This window comes from Ptychodera flava, chromosome 1, assembly GCF_041260155.1.
Source record: "Ptychodera flava strain L36383 chromosome 1, AS_Pfla_20210202, whole genome shotgun sequence".
Taxonomy (NCBI): domain Eukaryota; kingdom Metazoa; phylum Hemichordata; class Enteropneusta; family Ptychoderidae; genus Ptychodera; species Ptychodera flava.
In genome coordinates this window covers 57610999-57632907 of record NC_091928.1, presented here as the reverse complement: position 1 = coordinate 57632907, position 21909 = coordinate 57610999, and the positions used below count along the sequence as shown (strand labels likewise).

Genomic DNA, 21909 nt, shown 5'->3' with positions numbered 1-21909 from the left:
CTGCTTGTCTGAAATCGATGTCTGACCTTTCTCTGTTTTCCAAATAAACGGCGACCTGCGGCCGCCCGCCTCAAACGACTATCCAAGCACGTTACGATAACCTGTGGTATGCAGTACCACAGTGCAGACGACAATGCCATGTAATGCCTGACACATGTTGAGTGTATGGCTGTAATAATCGATCATTTAGGGAAGTTGGAAAGGATTTTTTTGATACCGAAGGAATTTGTACAAAAGGGTGAAAAATCAAGAAAGTTGATAAGACTTCAATGTGAAAAATGGTTTGTCAATTTACCAGCATCTCGTACCATGTTATTTTACCTGTAACTAGAATGTCGAAATCGCATGTCCAGGTCACGTGATTGATAGTAAAGAATTGTATCGTATTAAGTGATGTCCAGAATGAACCAGTATTTTTAGTTTTTGTGTTTATTCCTTATTTTCAGACGTTATCCCACCGACACTGGACTGTATCGATAAAACCGTTATTGACTGTGATGAAGATGGCGGCGAAGTCGTGTATTATGACGTCACTGCAATGGATGATAACGGAGAGCCACTTTCGGTGACGTGCAACCCACCAAACGGTACATTCTTCACAACCGTGGACACGCCGCAAGATGTAATTTGCGACGCCTTTGATTTTGCCGGAAATAAGGGTACCTGCCGATTTGAAGTAAACGTGGTACCAGGTAAACATGTTCTTTAAGAGTGCGTAGGAAGATATGTAAGATGCTTTGCTGTAAAGTTCGATTTTTTCCGAAGTCGACGTTTTTCCATGTAACTTTAAATGATGTAATTTTTAGAAATTTTTCAAGATTAACAACTTTCCTACAACGTTGTTTGTACAATTTTCCGCAATTGGGTGCATTTTCTATTTTAGACGTATTCGCCCCGGTTTTTACACCCGAAGATGTCGTGGTGAATACAACAAGTTGTAACGGTACCACTGTAAGCTACGAGTTGCCTGTCGCTGAAGATCACTGCTTTGTCACTGTCAGCTGTGATCCGCCCCCAGATTCATTCTTCGCCTGTGGTGTTCACGTGATAAGCTGCATTGCAGTTGATCAAAATGGCAATGATTACACAGAAGCGTTTACTTTGAACGTCCAATGTTCAGGTAGGTTTAAGTATATCGTCGTATTTTGGTTTGCATGAGTTTTTTTTCTGCAGAAAAAACTAGTATGCGTTGTCTTATGATTGTTCGTAAAGATCGGAATCGACAATTTTTACAGTATTGTGATTTAATGAACATTGCCTTAATGCATTCATTCATTTTGATGCAATTACATTGCATGGTTTGGAATACAATGTTATACCTTGCACACCAAACTGTATAAACATAATGTATTTTGTGGTGATATCTGCGTGTATGTCTTAGTGTATTAAAATGCTGTCAATACCTGACTGGGTTAATGAAAACACAAGGTTATTTATTCCAAGCATAGAGAAACATAGATAGAGTGGCAACAGGTATTGTTTAAGGTAGAAACGCACCTCGGGGACAGATATTCAGACTCTCAAACTTTTACAATTCTCTTCTGATATACCACATGTGGGGGTTCATTTTAAAGCTCTAGGTGAAAGAAAACTTTTCACCGGCTTAGTTTCTCGAAATTCGAAAATTTTTATTTTTCTCCATAGAGTTAACATTGGGATGGCGGCCATTTTGAATTTCTAATATCGGTAAATCTTGGGTAATTTGTTTCTCTAGTACCAAAATTTGCACGGTGACCCCCTATTTTTATTCTTGATTTTGAAAGAGAATGATTGAAAGATTCCTTGAGGAAAGTTAGAGCAAAAGTTTAAGTCTTTCACTTTCGAGGTGCATATTACCTTAAGGCGTGAAGCGGTTACGTAACCCATCCATGGTCGCCTCGCCTCAGGTTGCTCTCGCCTCTCTTTTCCGAAGAGTGCCGACCATGAATCCTTCGGTAATTTCGGATTTTCGCCAATTGTTAAGCGAAAGTATGTTCGGCAAAGTTTGTGTTGTTGTTGTCGTGTGGTGCTCAGCAGAATTGACGTGCTGGCGAAAACGGGAGTGTTTGAGCTTCAGGAAAATGAGTTTTACCGTTTTAAAAATTCCTCTCATATTTTTATGAATATATAATGAGTGTGTTGGACCAAATTTGAAAGTCTTTTATCGATACTGTCTGGTTTTACTCAATGGTTTACGGTCAGTCATACCCTCTTTTATACGTGCGTCAAGGAAGGACATGTTTAGAAAACTGCTGGCGTGTTATGTTTTGATTGGCGTGAAGCAGTGTTTCTGGCCTGAGAGCTCAGAAAGTAACTATGGTTGCTTCGCGACTGGCAGTACGATGCCATCTCGTCGTATTTTTTCGCATAATCTCGTGTAATTATCAAGCATAAACAAAGCCTCCAAAAAGTTTGACACCTTTGAAGCTCATTTTAATATGAAAAGCCAATAGTCTACCGAGACGACCATGGAACAAAAGGCATGCAAGTGTTGCCACTCTGTCCATGTTACTCTGTGGTCCAAGCCACTATGCAGTATGTATGCTCGTGACTGCACACACCCTTGGATTTCGAGCCGCCTGTTTATCACTCTCAATATATTGTTGCTTCCAATAATTTTCATTTGTTGTTAACAGACAATGTTCCACCAGTTCTTCTCGGAGGAGATGACACAACAGAAGATGTTTGTAGCAAAACCGGAAGTTTTGTTGACCTCGGTCTTTCAGCCACGGACGATTGTGTTGATGATGTTCCCATCGACTGTGACCCCGATCAAGATGGCTTCTTCCCGTGTGGTGCTACACTTGTTTCATGTCAGGTGGAGGATAATGCCGGCAACATGGACATTTCAGAGTTTGTAGTCACTGTCAATTGTGGTAAGGAAACAATGACAGCTTCGTTAAATATCAAAGTTTTGAAGAGATTCACGTTTTATTACGCTACATATTGCCAAATATACAAACTAAGATGATCAAGTCAAGGTACCGCACATATTTTCTCAGATGTTTGGTGGAATTTTTGTGCAATGAACGAACAAAATATGTCATCTTATTAGCAGAAACTGTGAAATATTGCCAGTGTCATCTGAGTCACGTGACTCCTTTCTTACAGACGACCAACCACCCGAATTTCAGCCTCAGTCGGACATCATAATCGAAGACGCTTCTTGCAACGGTGAGATCGTTGACTTTGATTTACCAACGGCGACAGATAACTGTGGATTGGATGACATCAATTGTAATCACGCACCGGGTAGTCTCTTCTACTGCGGCTCAACTGATGTACAATGCATCGCTGACGACATCTTTGGAAATCCGTCAACAATGATTTTCACAATCACACTTGTATGTGTTGGTAAGTCTTTCTCATCCGTGTTATTCTTATTTTGTCCGACTAAACTCTTCATCGCTGTTTTATAAAGGAAAGAAGTCAGAATATTATGTCAAAGTATCATTTCTTTAGAGTGTTTCTTTTTGACATCATTGCAGTTGACTTAACACGACTTCACGCAGTTTGTTTAGGTGACTAACGCCAAAAAAATCTGAGTATACAGCCATTTTCTTCACTATGTAATTTGAATTATTGGAGGTCTTATTTGTAACTTCTATACCTGAAGAGGACAGGAAAAAACGTGTGCTGGAAATAAAAAAGCCCAGTTGGTGATTATTATTTTATTGTTGGAAGTCACGACTATTTGATTGTTCTTTTTAAATTGTGGATTCATAATTAGTAATTTAAATGCTAACTTTGTGTTTCATATGTTAGATGACATTCCGCCTATAGTCACAGTTCCCGATGACATCTACGTGGAAAGCTGCACTGCCGACGGAATGCCTATTGAATTCTCGGCGACAGCAAGTGACGACTGTAGTGGGGATATTCCTGTCACGTGTACAAAATCGTCCAATGAGCACTTTGAATGCGGCGACACAATGGTGATGTGTACAGCGACAGACAGTGCTGGGAATACAAATTCTGCAAGTTTCGTTGTAACTGTTGTTTGTGGTCAGTATATTCTACTTTCAAAGATCATGTTACTGTAAACTGGAAAAATAAAATCTCATAAACATGAAGTTTTCGATAAGTACCGATCTGAACAGGCATTTAGATTTTTTCTCTTTGAAATCTTTCTCTGTTATAGAGTAAAGATCAATTGCTTAAGTGAATTCATTCACTTCAAGGTCGCTATAGTGTAATGATAAAATGTAGCTAGAGTGGGTTGATTAATATTTTCCCAAACTAGCTTCCAGAAATGGACAAATCAATGGCGGAAGGGTTAAATTTTCGGTGAGCGATTTCATAATCTGATTTTCAGAATTGTTTTGCAGGCATGAAGTATTTTAGAGTGATGTTATCAAACATCTTGATAGACAATTGTTTATGATCCTACAGATCAGGATCCACCAGTACTAGGTTCATGTTCAAGTAATATAACAACACCAAAGGACTGCGATGGCGACGGCGAAATGGTCGACTTCTTAATCCCAGCGGCAACAGATGATTGTGACGTCACCGTCACGTGTGACTATTTACCCAATGAGGATAGTTTCCCATGTGGTACCCCAACAACTGTCACGTGCACAGCCGTTGATGAAGGGGGACTCTCCAGTTCTTGCAGCTTTACTGTAACGGTACCTTGCGGTAAGTTGAAGAAGTACTTCAGATGCCATACAACACGATTTTATTAATCGTATCACTGTTGTTTGAAAAGATTTGCCTTTGATCTACATAACTCAAAACATTGAGAGGCACGGCAGATATCAGTAGATTTACTAGTCGGAGATTATCGAAACCTAACATTTACCGTTTTAGAAAAATATACCACGTGCTATGAAGTTAAATTGGACTGGCACTTGATATTGGTTAATAATTTCCAGCGATGGCTTTGCATGTCCCTAACCAACTGTCATTCAAATGTTCTATTCGTAAACTCAGATGACGCGAATCCAAGCATAACCTGTCCCGATGATATGGATGTCCTTGACTGTAATGGAGATGGCGAAGCGGTCTGTTGGAAAGCCCAGGAGGTAAATGATGATTGTGGAATTGACAGAATCGAGTCGACCTATGACTTGTATCAAACCCTGCCACCTGGACAGAACACCGTGACAATGACAGTGTATGATTTCAGCGGAAACTCTGCCACTTGTGAATTCGATGTGAACGTGAACGAAGGTCAGTAAATAGTAAAGGAGCACATAACACGATTGGAACTAACTTGGGACAATTTGATGGTGAAATAATGTCGGTTTAATGTGCAAATGTTGCCTTATCTGTTTTTCTCTTTAAACAATGCACTTGTTTGTATGAGTCATTTGTAATATTGCAACATTCATCAAATAGGGAACCCAACACTTTGAGAAATTTGAAAAATATATCGTTCTAATTCTCCCAAATTAGTTCCAATCGCGTTAGATGCTTACTTCAAAATTGTAGCTGGATTTCTTCTGGTTTGAAATTTTTAATTTTCTCAGAAAATTATGAACTTTCGAATTTCAATTCATGAATTTACTCATATGCGACCGCGAGTCAAATGTTTTCTTTTACCAACCGCCAGAACATTGAGTATTTACAACTTCAACAAGTTCATTTTACTGCCAAATCCTACGTAGTAGCCGTCACTGTGCTTTGGATTTGACAAGTCAAGTTGGATACATCAATTAAGTACAAATTAAGAGGTCAAAAGCTCTAAAAACCTATGTGTGGCAAAGGCGATACATTATGTCAATATGTTGGTTCCTATGTACAGTTTTGATACCTACTGAACGTAAATTATTTTATTGACAGCATAAGCGAATCAAAGCAGCTCTGTGATTTGCATATTGTTATGATATTATAGCCCAGTTACCTTCGAATTCCGTAACGATGAAAGTAAGGCCAAATAACATAATTTGTGTTTCTGGTAACCCTACCTACCAAGAAAATTCACCGAATTCAAACATTTTTGAGTCATTCTCTAAATTTCACCGTATTTTGTGGGTATCAGCCACCAAAAAGAAACATTACCTCCCTCTACCATCCTTAATTTTGGAGGCATATTGCCGGAAAGCGGCATTTTTGATCGGCCATAGCATATAGAAGATAGCGGAGATAAGCATCAACAGTAAAAACAATATACTCTTTCATTTACACCACAGATAATGAACCACCAATGATTGACTGCTTGTCAGACATCACGGTCTTCGACTGTGAAAATGACGGAGAAACAGTACCTTTCACAATACCGCAAGCTATGGACAACTGTGGTGACGTCACTGTGTCATGTGATCATGACGAAAAAGGGGCATCTATAACTTGTGACTCACCCGTCGTAGTCACGTGTACAGCAACAGATACTGCTGGTCTTCAAGCCTCCACGTCTTTCACTATATATGCAGTATGCGGTGAGTGAGGGTACAACGAACAAACAATCCAAATTATTCATGACTTGGCCATGTGTCATGTGTAATACCAAGGTGGTGATTACTTATCGAATGATAGATGTAAAATCTCGTCGAACCGCTTTAAGTTTTAGTGCAATATACAACAGCCGTCTTAAGTTTATTTTTACATATTTCGTTTCATCGGTCGAACATATCCTCTTCAGTGACGGTTAACGTACATGCCAAGGAAAGCCCGTGGCACAACATTTGAAATGCTGCAGGTTTACCAATAAAACCGCTTACCTGTATAATGGTATCTATAGCTTTACCAATAAAACTGCTGACATGTTATAAATAAATATTTCTTTATTCCAAAATCGGTGTTTTTTTTCCATCTCCAATACCATTCTGACTTGAGTTGCTTCAGTATATAGTTGACTTCATTCTAAATACGTTACAACAATTACAGACACCAACCCACCAGTGCTCACTGGCTGTGACGATGTCAGCGTCAATGACCTTGACGCTGATGGTGAACTTGTAAATTACACCAAACCCACTGCTACGGACCGAGAATGCACAGCTTCTGTGACCTGCATCGAGGAACCAGGCAGTCTGTTCGACTGTGGTCGAAATGAAGTTATTTGCACGGCAGTAGACACATCTGGGAACACTGCTTTATGCTCGTTTAATGTTCATGTTCGTTGCGGTAAGCCACCTGACTGTTACACGTTGTTATTATTTGTTAACAAATATATGCTCTTGGCTTAATTAGTTGATTACACATTAGTTGCCTAGCATAGCAATGGTTGATTACACATAAGTCACCTAGTATAGCAATGGTTGATCACACATTAGTTACCCAGTACAGCAACGGTGAATTACACATTAGTTACCTAGTACAGCAATGGTTGATTACACATTAGTTACCTAGTACAGCAATGGTTGATTACACATCAGTTACCTAGTATAGCAATGGTTGATTACACATCAGTTACCTAGTATAGCAATGGTTGATTACACATTAGTTACCTAGTATAGCAATGGTTGATTACACATCAGTTACCTAGTATAGCAATGGTTGATTACACATCAGTTACCTAGTATAGCAATGGTTGATTACACATTAGTTACCTAGTACAGCAAATGGTTGATTACACATCAGTTACCTAGTATAGCAATGGTTGATTACACATCAGTTACCTAGTATAGCAATGGTTGATTACACATTAGTTACCTACTATAGCAATAGTTGATTACGCATTAGTTACCTAGTATAGCAATGGTTGATTACACATCAGGTACCTAGTACAACAATGGTTGATTAGTTACCTGGTTCAGCAATGAATCATTATTAAACACATTAGTTACCTAGTACAGCAAAGGGTTTAAAGATACCCTCTGACGAACATGTATATAGTTAAGCTTCAAATCATACGCTTTCTGACTTTAATGTAAAAAATAAGCTGATACACCCAGTCTTTGCGCTGATCGAGAAGAACAATATCTGTCGTAGGGAAGGCAAAACATATTTGTTTATATTGATGCTGTCATTTATGACAGGATGCCTTGTGAAAACGTATGGAATAATAACTTTGCGCTGTGTGTTTATATACATGGCACAGATAACTTCTCACTACTTTTTCATTGTTGGTAACGGTTTTGCTACATCTGTTACTAAACATAAAAGGGTTTTCGAAGGGGAAGTTGACATCGATAAGTTTCGCTAGTGCAATAACAAATTTGAGTGAAAGTATATAGGTGTTAAAGGTAGTCATAGAAGCTAAGCCTACTGTGTGTTCTTTACAAGGAATTTTTTAAGAATAAAAGCAAATTTGAAAAAGATCGGTTCCGTAATCATTAGGAAACTGAAAACAGAATTGAAGTACAATGCGGAGTGTTCTCTAACAAATTCATCTCTGTGATATGTACAATCCAGTCGGTGCGTGCCCACCGCACAGTCACTATAGCGACTGCATGTCTGCATGCCCCGAGACGTGCCATGGTGAGCGGTCCTGCCCAGATGAGCCATGTGTTGAAGGCTGTGAATGTGAAGATGGCTATGTTCTCAAAGATGATTTCTGTGTTCCAAGAAATAGCTGTGACTGCGTTGTCATGGGTGAGACGCATCCTGTGAGTATTATCACACCTTCCGATAAAGTAAATGGCGTATTGTTTGCTGTTTACTTTTCAGTTGTCATAATATCTTTTAGATGTCAACAATAGACAAACCCTACAATAAATGGACAACATTCTCTTCCAAATTCCCTTGTGTCCACAAATGCAGTCAGGAGAATGTTTCCGAAGTAACCCATCTATAAGAAAGGTAAATCTTTCTAACAAAATTGTGATCTTTAAGATGTTGCTAACATTTATAGTGTTTGACTTTAATCTACAGCCTGGAGACATATGGACCAACCCAGATTGTTCAATTACTTGTGAATGCCACGACGATGGCACGGTTGAATGTTACAACAGTGAATGTGATGATTTGGAAGTCTGCACTTACATCAATGGTTCATTTGGCTGTTTCTGTCGCTATGGTAACGACAACGGTGGAGAATGTTCTTGTAAGTCCCTTATTAAAATAACCAATACATCAGTCGAGTGTAGTGAAATAGCATCCACTACAGCAATATTTGTTATTTGAAACAGTCTCAATTGTATCATGATTGCAAGTTTTAGTTGTCTCTTCAGCTCATTTCCCCTTGTATGGACACTCTCGAAGCAAAAATTATTAACTTTCTGAAACCAAATTAATTGTGAAATCAAATGTACGTAAAACAGACATTTCGCAATCGTTCTCCTACAAAATGAGAAGGTCAGACATTTATTTGAACATCTGACACGCTGCAATGTTTACTGTTTAGCGTTCAATAGCTTCAAGAATCGAACCACTTTGTCAGCTGTTTGATTTTATCCGATCTAAGTAACACATTGTCTTTTTTCCTTTACGTCTAAACAGTACCTTGTGATGGTAAGACACCAACATTTCTCTAATTTTCAAGGAAAGCACTCAATCATACCGTCGCAAATCGCCATTAATGCATTCTGCGTCTGCATGTCGTGACAATTTTGCATGAAATTTGCACTCATTACCCGTATCACCTCATATGCATGTCTCAACAAAGAATTGGTCGTCAAATGGAAACTTTGCATGAAGCCTATTACTTTACAATACACATTTAAGATAAAGTGTAACGTGCACCAAACCGATAATTGAATGCTTTACACCACTGCAATTACAGCTCAGCCAACATTATTAAAATGTCTTTAAGGCCACGCTCAAAATTATATAACTAACCTAGGTAAACCAGCTGAGCATTCATTTGGTGTAAACATGATCTCGGTTATGAAAAATAACATAAAGGTGAACTTCGATCTCTAGTAGCTGCACATTTTAAATGCAAGGGATTTATTATACTACTTCCCTAGTTTTAACACGATTGAACTAATTTGGGATAATTGGATTTTCATATTTTTCAAATTTCTCAAAAGTGTTAGTTGTCCTATGGCTGAATGTTGAAATACATGTACTACAAATTACTCATAAAAACAAGTGTGTAATGTAAAAACAAAAGCAGATGAGATTACATTTGTAGATTAAATCGGCATCACTTCACCATCGAATTCTCCCAAATTAGTTCCAATCATGTGACTGTAAGAAATGAAAGAAATGATTTGATGCCAGTGTAACATTTTTTAATGTAATACCATTACTTTAGGAGTCTAATTTCCTTAATTGTTTCAAAGCAGCCTAGCCTGTGATGCCCAATACATTTGTAATGGTAACCTCTTCCCTAATATATTCTGGTGAAAACAATGAGTCAGTTTACTCATACCGCTAGCAGTTTTTAACGGTGCTTACAGATGAAAAATTTAATGACGCCATAACTGTCGGCTATACCATAGAGTTCATTCAAAGATATTAAAATTATACACTTAACTTTAATGATATTTTTTAAATTTCTTGCACAAATTTTAATAAATCTATACTCATTTTTAAGTGGACGAGTATTGAAAGGCAATTTCTTCAGAAGTTCAGAAAATGTGATGAAAACCCTCACTGATAGTAATGATTTAACACACTATGAAAACGCCACCCACTATCATAAGCAATGCCCATGTTAAGATTGCAATTATTACTTTAAAAACGGACGTTAAGGTCATCATTTTCTTAATTACTTCTTTAAAATTAAAAAAGCTATACTTCATACAAATGCCGGCGTCAAATGCCCGAAATGCCGGAGGATATATGGCTAATGGTGCTTTCTTAATTTTCTTCGGGAATATTTCTTTCGGTAACTTTCAAAAATACAACATCTATAATATTTCCATGTTCTGATCAATGACATGTTTTGTTTACATTCTATCAAATCATGAAATAATAATTTTTGAAGCATTTATTTTACATCTCTCTTCTAAGAAACGCCACCGATGATAACATGTCCGGTTGACATGTCTTTTGTTGATCACGATGGCGATGGAAGCGTGACTGTATCTTTCACGTTACCAAATGCCACTGATGATTCGTCAGATGTTACCGTAACGTGTGACCAGGAGTCTGGGACAAGCTTCACTGTTGGAACGCACACAGTAATCTGCATAGCCTTTGATGCTTTTGGAAACACCGATACGTGTACCTTTACAATAACAGTGTGTAAGTATATCCATTCAGTCACATATCATTCACGAATTGCAAGATGGGTTGATCTTCTTTCGAAATGCAATGAGATGGCACTTAACAAATATCAGGGATATAGTTGAAGGCATTTTATATAATAACAGTTTACAACATTTCAATAACTATCATTTGTTTTAGAATACAATTTACAAATTCAATATGGCTCCCAAGGCCCAACCACGACCTTTAATCATTTAAAGAATTTCCTTTTTCTTTTTTAGAGAAAAAAACCCTTAAAAATATCTGAATGTTAATCCAAATGTTTAATATTTCATGAACGGCACAATTCGAATTTTTCAAAGTCCTCCCCTCTTCTGAAAAGTCCTGGTCTTAGCGTTAATCTAGCAATTAAATGACGGAATAGCGATATTCTTTCATCTCTCATCGGCTACATTTCCATGTATGAGTTTTCAAGATAAATTAGATGTTAATGTATGTTGAGTATTTTACCTAAGTAGTGAACCTGGCGTTCACTGGTAATAAAGATAAAAGCAAAATATCTACATAGTTCACCACCTTAATCTTCAGATACTTCACAGAGCGAAAGTTAAAGTCGGGAAAATGGGTTTAATGTAATGTTTTCCATGATGCATTGTTTCAGACGCGGGAGTGATGATCACTTGTCCGGAAGACATTGAAATCGTAGACGAAGATGGTGACGGCAGTAGCGTTATAACATACACGATACCAACTATAAACGAAGATACGGCCAATGCAACAGTGTCATGTGACCCTCCATCAGGAAGCTCGCTCGATGTAGGATCACACACAATTACATGTGTAGCTGTCGACATTTCAGGGAGTTCGGACACATGTACTTTCGTTGTAACAATATGTGAGTAGCTTTCATTTTAATGATTGATGGCTACGCTCCCTCAGTGAGAATCACGTAGGTGATATAATCATTAACTAGATATTTTAAGAGTTTAACAAACATCCAAAAAATTCGTAATCGTCAAAAGAAGAAGAATGACCTACTGCGAATCTGAAAATCAACTTTGAAAGAATGAATCGTACAATTATGGTTGGTTTACCACAGTCCGGACTCTATTGTAGACATATTTTTGCTGTCCAGCTCAATTCAGTGATACTGGATTTTGCCGGTGGAAAACGTTGCACCCGTGTCTGCTCTAGCCCTGGTGAGCTAGGGTATTAGCATTGTGAGGACAAACTAAGAAGCTTCACTAATACTTAGAAAGGATTGCTCTTAAGGATAAACGTAATGTCGATCATATTGGCTAACTTTCACTGTCTTTGTACAGACGAATTACCTGAAATAACGTGTCCGGTAGAAATGGAAATCATGGATGAAGATGGTAATAATAATGTGGTTGTCATTTACACAATTGACACCAATGCCAACTCAGCTGAAACAACTGTTACATGCAATTTTCCGTCCGGTTCTTCCTTTGCGGTTGGATCACATACTATCGAGTGTACAGCTGTGGATTCCTTTGGAAACACTGCAACGTGCACATTCAACGTCATTATTTGTAAGTTCGCCACTGAATTATCACATGTATAATGCATAATAATCACTGCGTCACGCATCAAGCTGATAACGTACAGCATTTGTTACGAATGATTAAGGGATGCTAATGACCTAAGATCCTTTCCATAATCAGTTTTGTTTTCGTTGATACTTTGTGTCTGACGTATCTCACGTAAAGTGTGTAAGGGGAGCCTGAAAAGGGAAATGTTTTACTCGTACACGTTATTTACGGGCCGGAGGCCTGGAAATGCAATAAATGCATAATAGTGACTCGATATTGGACTTGATCAAACTCATCTTCATTTTATTTTCAATCAATCATTTACGTCAATGCTATCGTATTGACTTTGTTTATTTAATCAAACCGATAAATATATATTTTGAAGGCCTATTGTGTACACATTACATATAAAAAGAACATAAAGCATAAATCCCTGCATCTCCGAGTCACATTGACTTTCCCTTTATTGACATACATATAGATGCACTACCCGAAATTACATGTCCCTTCGACATGGAATTGGTTGATGTCAATGAAGATGGAAATGAGGTTGTCACTTACGAATTGCCGACTCCAAACAGTGGGTCAGCAGCTGCAACGGTGTCCTGCGACATTCCCTCTGAATCTCCGCTGAGTGTCGGTGAACACACCATTACCTGTACTATTACAGATGCCTTTAATAACTCGGCAGAGTGTAACTTCACAGTCACGGTCTGTAAGGAACACTTTTTTATTTCTCTCCATGTGTAGAGTATAATGCGTGCTACGAATGAGCTTTGTCGGTGTCCACATACCAAGACGACATGGGAACAACCTTGAGACTCAAATTTGCATGAACTGATTCTGCTACGATCTGTCAATCCGCAAGATGCTTACATATATCCACGCCTTGAAGTAGAATATGAATCAAGAAATCAATTCTTCACGGGGAAAAATCATCTTTTGATTCAATTGTTTTTTGCTTCTTTGACGAGTGATTTACTGTGTCCAGACGATCCACCAGCTTTTTTCTGCTTCAAATTCTTCCACGGTCTTGCCCACGAGATCTTGAGTATTACGATTTTTCAGTCAGAAGACATAGACAAGTAGTTTTACAAAACATAAAGGGTAGAATAGATCATGGAAACATTAACAGTAACTTAACAACCCAAATTTTCTCTCGGAAAGATAATTGAACTACCACCGTACTGATCGTACATGTTAGGGATGGTTTACATTATTTAATTTGTATCTCGTGAACAGATGCACCTCCAGATATCTCCTGTCCTGAAGACATGGAGTTTGTAGCTGACTCTGCTGATGGTCAAGTGTCGGTCATTTACACAACACCATCACCAAATGCAAATACAGCCGATGCCTCAGTGACATGTGACACACCATCAGGAGCACAACTCGGTGTTGGTACTCATATAATTACCTGTACGATCACTGACGCCTTTGGAAATGAAGATACTTGCAACTTCACTGTGACCATTTGTGAGTAAATAATTTGCAAAGATGAAATTTTCACATGATAAATGACAATTAAAACATTTTAACCATGAACTTTCAGTGGAAATTATTTTTTTCCTTCATTGTCAATCGTTCAATGCAGTTTACTTTCGGAAAAATAAATATGTAATAACATCGTTCGTATGACAGATTTATCATTTGTTCGTGTTGTTGGAGAAGCCATATGATATCAATTTATATAACTTAACATCTGTTTTAACTATGCCGCATTTTTCTCGCCTCCGTCAACATGCACTTTTCTGGCAACATTGGCAAAGTATAAAATTCATTTCATTTGGGTGACCATGAACACTGTGCTAGTATTACGGCGGGAACTATTTCTTATATGTCAAAGGAAGATATAATATTTTCTGTTTCTTTCTTCTCAATACAGATGCACCACCAGATATTTCCTGTCCTGAAGACATGGAGTTTGTAGCTGACTCTGCCGATGGCCAAGTGTCTGTCATTTACACAACACCATCACCCAATGCAAATACAGCCAATGCCTCAGTGACATGTGACACACCATCAGGAGCACAACTCGGTGTTGGTACTCATATAATTACCTGTACGATCACTGACGCCTTTGGAAATGAAGACACTTGCAACTTCACGATTACTATTTGTAAGTATACGGTGTAAATCAGAGATTTAACTCATGTCACCGTGTTCACGTCAGAGGTTTATTTCTATGTAAAAGTATATATAACTGACACAATCATCATTGTACAATACAGAATTTGGCGGAGGCCGTGTTGCTTTTCACGAATACTGAGAGTTCAGACAATACCGTCTGCATTTTTCAAGTATTATTATTAAAGAGACGTTGACCTTGTGATGCAATTAGATGGTTCTAGAAAAGTTAAAATATTCATATTTGCAATTAAACTTACTAGCAATGTGTATGTTTTAAAGTACTAGTTGTTGTCAAAACAAACGTAAAAGTGCCACACTTTGCCATTAATGTTTAGCATTTCTCAATGTATCATGGAAAGTATCTATTGTCAATGAAATCAATGTCGTCTCAATGCAGATGCACCGCCAGACATTTCTTGCCCAGAAGACATGACATTCGTAGCTGACTCTGCTGATGGCCAAGTGTCTGTCATTTACACAACACCATCACCAAATGCAAATACAGCTAATGCCTCAGTGACATGTGACACACCGTCAGGAACACCACTCGGTGTTGGTACTCATATAATTACCTGTACGATCACTGACGTCTTTGGAAATGAAGACACTTGCAACTTCACTGTGATTGTCTGTGAGTATCTACACAAAATATGGAATTCAGAAACAGCAATATCTTTTGAAATATATTTTGCTAGTGTTCCTTGCTCATTTAACATTTTATTAGTATCTGTTATTATTACACGTCATGTATTTCGCGAGAAAACAAATATATATATATATATATATATATATATATATATATATATATATATATATATATATATATATATATATATATATACAAACAATAAACTTGCATTTAAGGTCGTTATCGTTTTGCCAAGGTTATTGTCTAAAAAACAAGCAGTTCAATAAAATCGTGATGATTTTGATGCTTTGTCGAAACGTTTTTCATAATCCCCCAAGATGTTCTTCTCTGTAACAAACAATCAAAACTTAGTAATGTCAGGAACTAATTACTTTAAGAATTCAATTTTATGATTAAAACGGAGAAAGATAAATTATGTGTTCAATGGGTTTATCAATTCTCTTAAATATAGATGCACCTCCAGATATTTCCTGTCCTAAAGACATGGAGTTTGTAGCTGACTCTGCTGATGGCCAAGTGTCTGTCATTTACACAACACCATCACCCAATGCAAATACAGCCAATGCCTCAGTGACATGTGACACACCATCAGGAACACCACTCGGTGTTGGTACTCATATAATTACCTGTACGATCACTGACGCCTTTGGAAATGAAGACACTTGCAACTTCACGGTTATTATTTGTAAGTATACGGTGCACATCAGAGATTTAACTCATGTCACCATATTTATGTCAGAGGTTTATTTCTCTGTAAAAATATATAAAAATGAGACAATCACCATTGTACAATACTGCATTGGAGGCAGCCGTGTTGCTTTTCACGAATACTGAGAGCTCAGCATAAGTCTAGCGCCCTCCTGTGGCCACTGTGAATTTGAAGTCAAAGCGAGGCCCTTGCGGAAAACCCTGCAGCCCCTGCCCAGTGTTTTCCCGTGTGGCGTCGCTTTGACTTCAAATTCACAGTGGCCAGAGGAGGGCGCTAGACTTATGAAAAGGGCCAATACTGTCTGCATTTTTCAAGCATTATTTATTAAAGACTCGTTGACCTTGTGATGCAATTAGATGGTTTGAGAAAAATTAAGATATTCATATTGGCAATTAAACTTACTAGCAATGTGTATGTTTTAAAGTACTAGTTGTAGTCAAAACAAACGTAAAAGGTGTAGTAAGTGTCATTAATGTTTAGCATTTCTGAATGTATCATGGAAAGTACCGTACGTATTTTCAATGAAATCAATGTTGTCTCAATACAGATGCACCACCAGACATTTCTTGCCCAGAAGACATGACATTCGTAGCTGACTCTGCTGATGGCCAAGTGTCTGTCATTTACACAACACCATCACCAAATGCAAATACAGCTAATGCCTCAGTGACATGTGACACACCATCAGGAACACCACTCGCTGTTGGTACTCATGTAATTACCTGTACGATCACTGACGCCTTTGGAAATGAAGATAATTGCAATTTTACTGTGATTGTTTGTAAGTACAGATGTCGGAAGTACATGAATACAATATACATGAACTGGCACATTCTTTTCCTCATGCCTTGCTCCCCGACAGTGTTTCTTTGTAAAACATTACACTGAATGCAATACATGTTGCTGTAATTCCAACGTCCCTTGTCCTTTTTACGGATAGAAAGTAAATTCATGAATAAGTGGAATAATCTCGATTCTTCCCACAATCTGCTATGTTTCTTAGTTGATGTGTTCCCACAAGATCCCAAAAGTCTCACTTGATGATCACACCTTTAAGGTAGTGAAATGATAATACTGTTTCTTCAATTAGTTGGACATTATCTGTGCAAAATCCGTTGTCACTCTGATTTAAATGATTTATCTATCTTGTTCCCTGCTAAATTTCGCTTTTGCTTACAGGTCCTCCTCCAGAAATCTCATGTCCGGATGACATAGAGTTTGTAGCTGATGCAGCCGACGGCCAAGTGTATGTCACTTACACACCACCAACGCCAAGTCAAGACAAACCAGGTACTAAAGTGACATGTGACATCCCATCTGGAACACTATTGGGCGTTGGTACTTATACCATCACATGTGTCATCACAGATGCCTTTGGAAATGAAGATACGTGCTCTTTTACTGTTATCGTTTGTAAGTATTTGTTTGTTTTATTCTTTCATTTTTAACATTGAATATCTTAATGGAGTTTAAATATCTAATATTACTGTGTTTATACATTTGTAGATATTAGACAGAATAGCATCATCAGTTTAAATTTTTTTCTTCTCAATACAGATGCACCACCGGATATTTCCTGTCCTGAAGACATGGAGTTTGTAGCTGACTCTGCTGATGGCCAAGTGTCTGTCATTTACACAACACCATCACCCAATGCAAATACAGCCAATGCCACAGTGACATGTGACACACCATCAGGAACACCACTCGGTGTTGGTACTCATATAATTACCTGTACGATCACTGACGCCTTTGGAAATGAAGACACTTGCAACTTCACTATGATTGTCTGTGAGTATCTACACAAAATATGGAATTCAGAAACAGCAATATCTTTTGAAATATATTTTGCTAGTGTTCCTTGCTCATTTAACATTTTATTAGTATCTGTTATTATAACATATCATGTATTTCGCGAGAAAACATATATATATATATATATATATATATATATATATATATATAATATATATATATATATATATATTGTAATAGATATATATGTGTGTGTGTGTGTGTGTGTGTGTGTGTGTGTGTGTGTGTGTGTGTATAAACACAAACAATAAACTTGCATTTAAGGTCGTTATCTTTTTGCCAAGGTTATTGTGTAAAAAACAAGCAGTTCAATAAAAACGTTATGATTTTGATGCTGTGTCGAAACGTTTATCATAATCCCACAAGACGTTCTTCTCTGTAACAAAATATCAAAACTTAGTAATTTCAGGAAATAACAATTACTTTAATAAGTCAATTTTATGATTAAACGGAGAAAGATAAATTATGGGTTCAATGGGTTTATCAATTCTCTTAAATATAGATGCACCTCCAGATATCTCCTGTCCTAAAGACATGGAGTTTGTAGCTGACCCTGCTGATGGCCAAGTGTCTGTCATTTACACAACACCATCACCAAATGCAAATACAGCCAATGCCTCAGTGACATGTGACACACCATCAGGAGCACCACTCAGTGTTGGTACTCATATAATTACCTGTACGATCACTGACGTCTTTGGAAATGAAGACATTTGCAACTTCACAGTTACTATTTGTAAGTATATAATGTGCAAAGATGAAGTTCTTACATAATAAATGACAATTGAAAAATCTTTTTATTCACGAATCTTCTGTGGAAATTAATTTCATCATTTATTTGTATCGTTCAAGCCAGCTTACAAAACCATAAATATGTCAAAATTGCTTGTATGACCCATTTATCCTTTAGTGATGATGTTTGAGACGCGTTTTGATATCGATTATTTTACCTAATTAAGCAACAAAGCTCACCCATGCAGCGACGGTATGCCACGAGATTTTGACCAGTTCACTACGTAGATGCACGAGCGATAGCGAGTGCATGTATGAAGTGAACTGGTCAAAATCAAGTGGTATATCGTCCCTGGGTGTGCTTTGTTGCTATCATAACAGTATATTGAAATTCTGGCGCGGAACGTCAAAAACGGATTGTTGCTCATGCTGAGAGCTCGCGCGTATGCCAGCCATGGTATATCGCCAATATACCACGGTTCTTTTAGCGTCTCGACCAATTAGATCGCTGTATTTGCGCACTCTATATACTGGTATGATAAAATATCTGTAAAACTGTGTCGTATTTTTCTCCTCTCCGTCATCATAGTTTTCTCGCAAAATTCGAAGGAGGAAGAAATTCATTTCTTATAGAGGGTGGCAGTCACCACTTTGCTTGAATTATCATGGAAACACGTACGTCCCTATATTGTCAGAGGAAGGTATTTAGAGGTTATTACCCAATATCGCCTGTTCCTGTGTCGTATCAGCATGAGTGTCATTTGTGCTGCGTCAGACACGAGACGAAGTCGAGTGTCTGACGCAGCACAAATGACATGAATGCTGATACGACACAAGGAACAGGCGATATTGGGTAATAACCGATTTATCATATACCCATGCCCATAATTTTAGGGAATTTTTACTAATAGAACGAAAAACCTTTAATTTTAAGGCTTTACTTATTACACCTTGCGCATAAATACCAGAATGTTTATGTGAACAGGCTTCATTCATAAAGTATACGACAAAGATGTCAACATCACGCGCGACATCGCTGCAAGTCGTCCATATCTCAATGAAACCCAAGAAGAAGACACCGGGATACAAAAATCGTCATACAGAAGGAACATTTTAAGGTGCAATATGCTATTACAACTGTAACCGATCAAAAACGCTCAGCTTTGAATCTGTCCTGATTTCGATCGTCGTACGGCACGGAGCTCGCGCGGAGAGGGGACGCCATTTTGTTAGTTTACCTTAGAGTTGCCATGTCAACAGTCGTCGCGCGCGCGACATCGCTGTCACGCCACGCGCTCACTACCTGTTCGGAGGAGACCGGGGAGGAGACCGTGCACAGTGCCGGCGCCGTGCGAACGGCAGTAGAACTTGGCCAAAACAAATACCATGGGAAAACATTTCAAGACTCAACGTGATATTTCCGTATTTTGCAACCAGAAATACCCGTGTTCCTCGAAGCCCTTCAAGTTTTTACGTCGGCGACATCGCTTCGCAGGCGGGGAGCGGCAGCCATTTTGTTGTTTACGTTGTTTACCAACAAACTGCTAATGTAGTTCGGGAAAACTCTAAAACTGATGACGTTCATCGTGCATATCTCGACGTTTACCGTGAAATATCACGGCTGATATTTTACGTTGAACGTCACTAGGATGTAGCAATATGGGCATGGGTATATGATAAATGACATTGTTTGTTCCTTTCTTCTCAATACAGATGCACCACCAGATATTTCCTGTCCTAAAGACATGGAGTTTGTAGCTGACTCTGCTGATGGCCAAGTGTCTGTCATTTACACAACACCATCACCCAATGCAAATACAGCCAGTGCCTCAGTGACATGTGACACACCATCAGGAACAACACTCGGTGTTGGTACTCATATAATTACCTGTACGATCACTGACGTCTTTGGAAATGAAGACATTTGCAACTTCACGGTTACTATTTGTAAGTATATAATGTGCAAAGATGAAGTTCCTACATAATAAATGACAATTGAAAAATCTTTTTATGCACGAATCTTCTGTGGAAATTAATTTCATCATTTATTTTGTATCGTTCAAGCCAGCTTACAAAACCATAAATATGTCAAAATTGCTTGTATGACCCATTTATCCTTTAGTGATGATGTTTGAGACGCGTTTTGATATCGATTATTTTACCTAATTAAGCAACAAAGCTCACCCATGCAGCGACGGTATGCCACGAGATTTGAGTAGTTCACTACGTAGATGCACGAGCGATAGCGAGTGCATGTATGAAGTGAACTGTCAAAATCATGTTGTATATCGTCCCTGGGTGTGCTTTGTTGCTATTATAACAGTATATTGAAATTCTGGCGCGGAACGTCAAAAACGGATTGTTGCTCATGCTGAGAGCTCGCGCGTATGCCAGCCATGGTATATCGCCAATATACCACGGTTCTTTTAGCGTCTCGACCAATTAGATCGCTGTATTTGCGCACTCTATATACTGGTATGATAAAATATCTGTAAAACTGTGTCGTATTTTTCTCCTCTCCGTCATCATAGTTTTCTCGCAAAATTCGAAGGAGGAAGATATTCATTTCTTATAGAGGGTGGCAGTCACCACTTTGCTTGAATTATCATGGAAACACGTACGTCCCTATATTGTCAGAGGAAGGTATATGAAATTGTTTGTTCCTTTCTTCTCAATACAGATGCACCACCAGATATTTCCTGTCCTAAAGACATGGAGTTTGTAGCTGACTCTGCTGATGGCCAAGTGTCTGTCATTTACACAACACCATCACCCAATGCAAATACAGCCAGTGCCTCAGTGACATGTGACACACCATCAGGAACACCACTCGGTGTTGGTACTCATATAATTACCTGTACGATCACTGACGTCTTTGGAAATGAAGACATTTGCAACTTCACAGTTACTATTTGTAAGTATATAATGTGCAAAGATGAAGTTCCTACATAATAAATGACAATTGAAAAATCTTTTTATGCACGAATCTTCTGTGGAAATTAATTTCATCATTTATTTTGTATCGTTCAAGCCAGCTTACAAAACCATAAATATGTCAAAATTGCTTGTATGACCCATTTATCCTTTAGTGATGATGTTTGAGACGCGTTTTGATATCGATTATTTTACCTAATTAAGCAACAAAGCTCACCCATGCAGCGACGGTATGCCACGAGATTTTGACCAGTTCACTACGTAGATGCACGAGCGATAGCGAGTGCATGTATGAAGTGAACTGGTCAAAATCAAGTGGTATATCGTCCCTGGGTGTGCTTTGTTGCTATCATAACAGTATATTGAAATTCTGGCGCGGAACGTCAAAAACGGATTGTTGCTCATGCTGAGAGCTCGCGCGT

The 21909-nt window shown here is 38.2% G+C and overlaps 2 protein-coding genes and 1 long non-coding RNA gene across 3 annotated transcripts; all 3 read left to right on the top strand.

Moving 5' to 3' along the window:
• The first annotated feature begins 565 nt into the window (after window positions 1-565).
• On the top strand, window positions 566-2823 carry LOC139143602 (uncharacterized). The gene is made up of 3 exons (XR_011554643.1): window positions 566-692; window positions 884-1120; window positions 2616-2823. It is a non-coding gene; the product is annotated as an uncharacterized lncRNA (long non-coding RNA).
• Window positions 2824-2946: 123 nt separating this feature from the next.
• On the top strand, window positions 2947-9341 carry LOC139145864 (hyalin-like). Its single transcript, XM_070717285.1, has 10 exons — window positions 2947-2983; window positions 3091-3333; window positions 3745-3984; window positions 4372-4620; window positions 4915-5154; window positions 6117-6362; window positions 6811-7050; window positions 8281-8474; window positions 8740-8911; window positions 9307-9341. The coding sequence occupies exons 1-10, from the start codon at window positions 2947-2949 to the stop codon at window positions 9339-9341; spliced, it is 1896 nt and encodes a 631-aa protein (XP_070573386.1).
• Window positions 9342-12305: 2964 nt separating this feature from the next.
• Window positions 12306-21505, top strand: LOC139145857 (hyalin-like). The gene is made up of 11 exons (XM_070717274.1): window positions 12306-12518; window positions 13000-13233; window positions 14404-14637; window positions 15046-15279; window positions 15749-15982; window positions 16554-16787; window positions 17186-17419; window positions 17564-17797; window positions 18324-18557; window positions 20267-20500; window positions 21234-21505. The coding sequence occupies exons 1-11, from the start codon at window positions 12320-12322 to the stop codon at window positions 21503-21505; spliced, it is 2577 nt and encodes an 858-aa protein (XP_070573375.1). The 5' UTR covers window positions 12306-12319.
• Window positions 21506-21909: the final 404 nt, after the last annotated feature.

Bases quoted from the DNA above. Each gene is read 5' to 3' on its own strand.
- LOC139145857 (XM_070717274.1), top strand. From the start codon at position 12,320: ATGGAAATCATGGATGAAGATGGTAATAATAATGTGGTTGTCATTTAC. The intron at 14,638-15,045 runs GTAAGTATACGG...GTCTCAATGCAG, and splicing joins CAACTTCACGATTACTATTT to ATGCACCGCCAGACATTTCT. The intron at 17,420-17,563 runs GTAAGTATTTGT...TTCTCAATACAG, and splicing joins CTCTTTTACTGTTATCGTTT to ATGCACCACCGGATATTTCC.
- LOC139145864 (XM_070717285.1), top strand. From the start codon at position 2,947: ATGATCAAGTCAAGGTACCGCACATATTTTCTCAGAT. The intron at 4,621-4,914 runs GTAAGTTGAAGA...TCGTAAACTCAG, and splicing joins TACTGTAACGGTACCTTGCG to ATGACGCGAATCCAAGCATA. The intron at 7,051-8,280 runs GTAAGCCACCTG...TGTACAATCCAG, and splicing joins TAATGTTCATGTTCGTTGCG to TCGGTGCGTGCCCACCGCAC.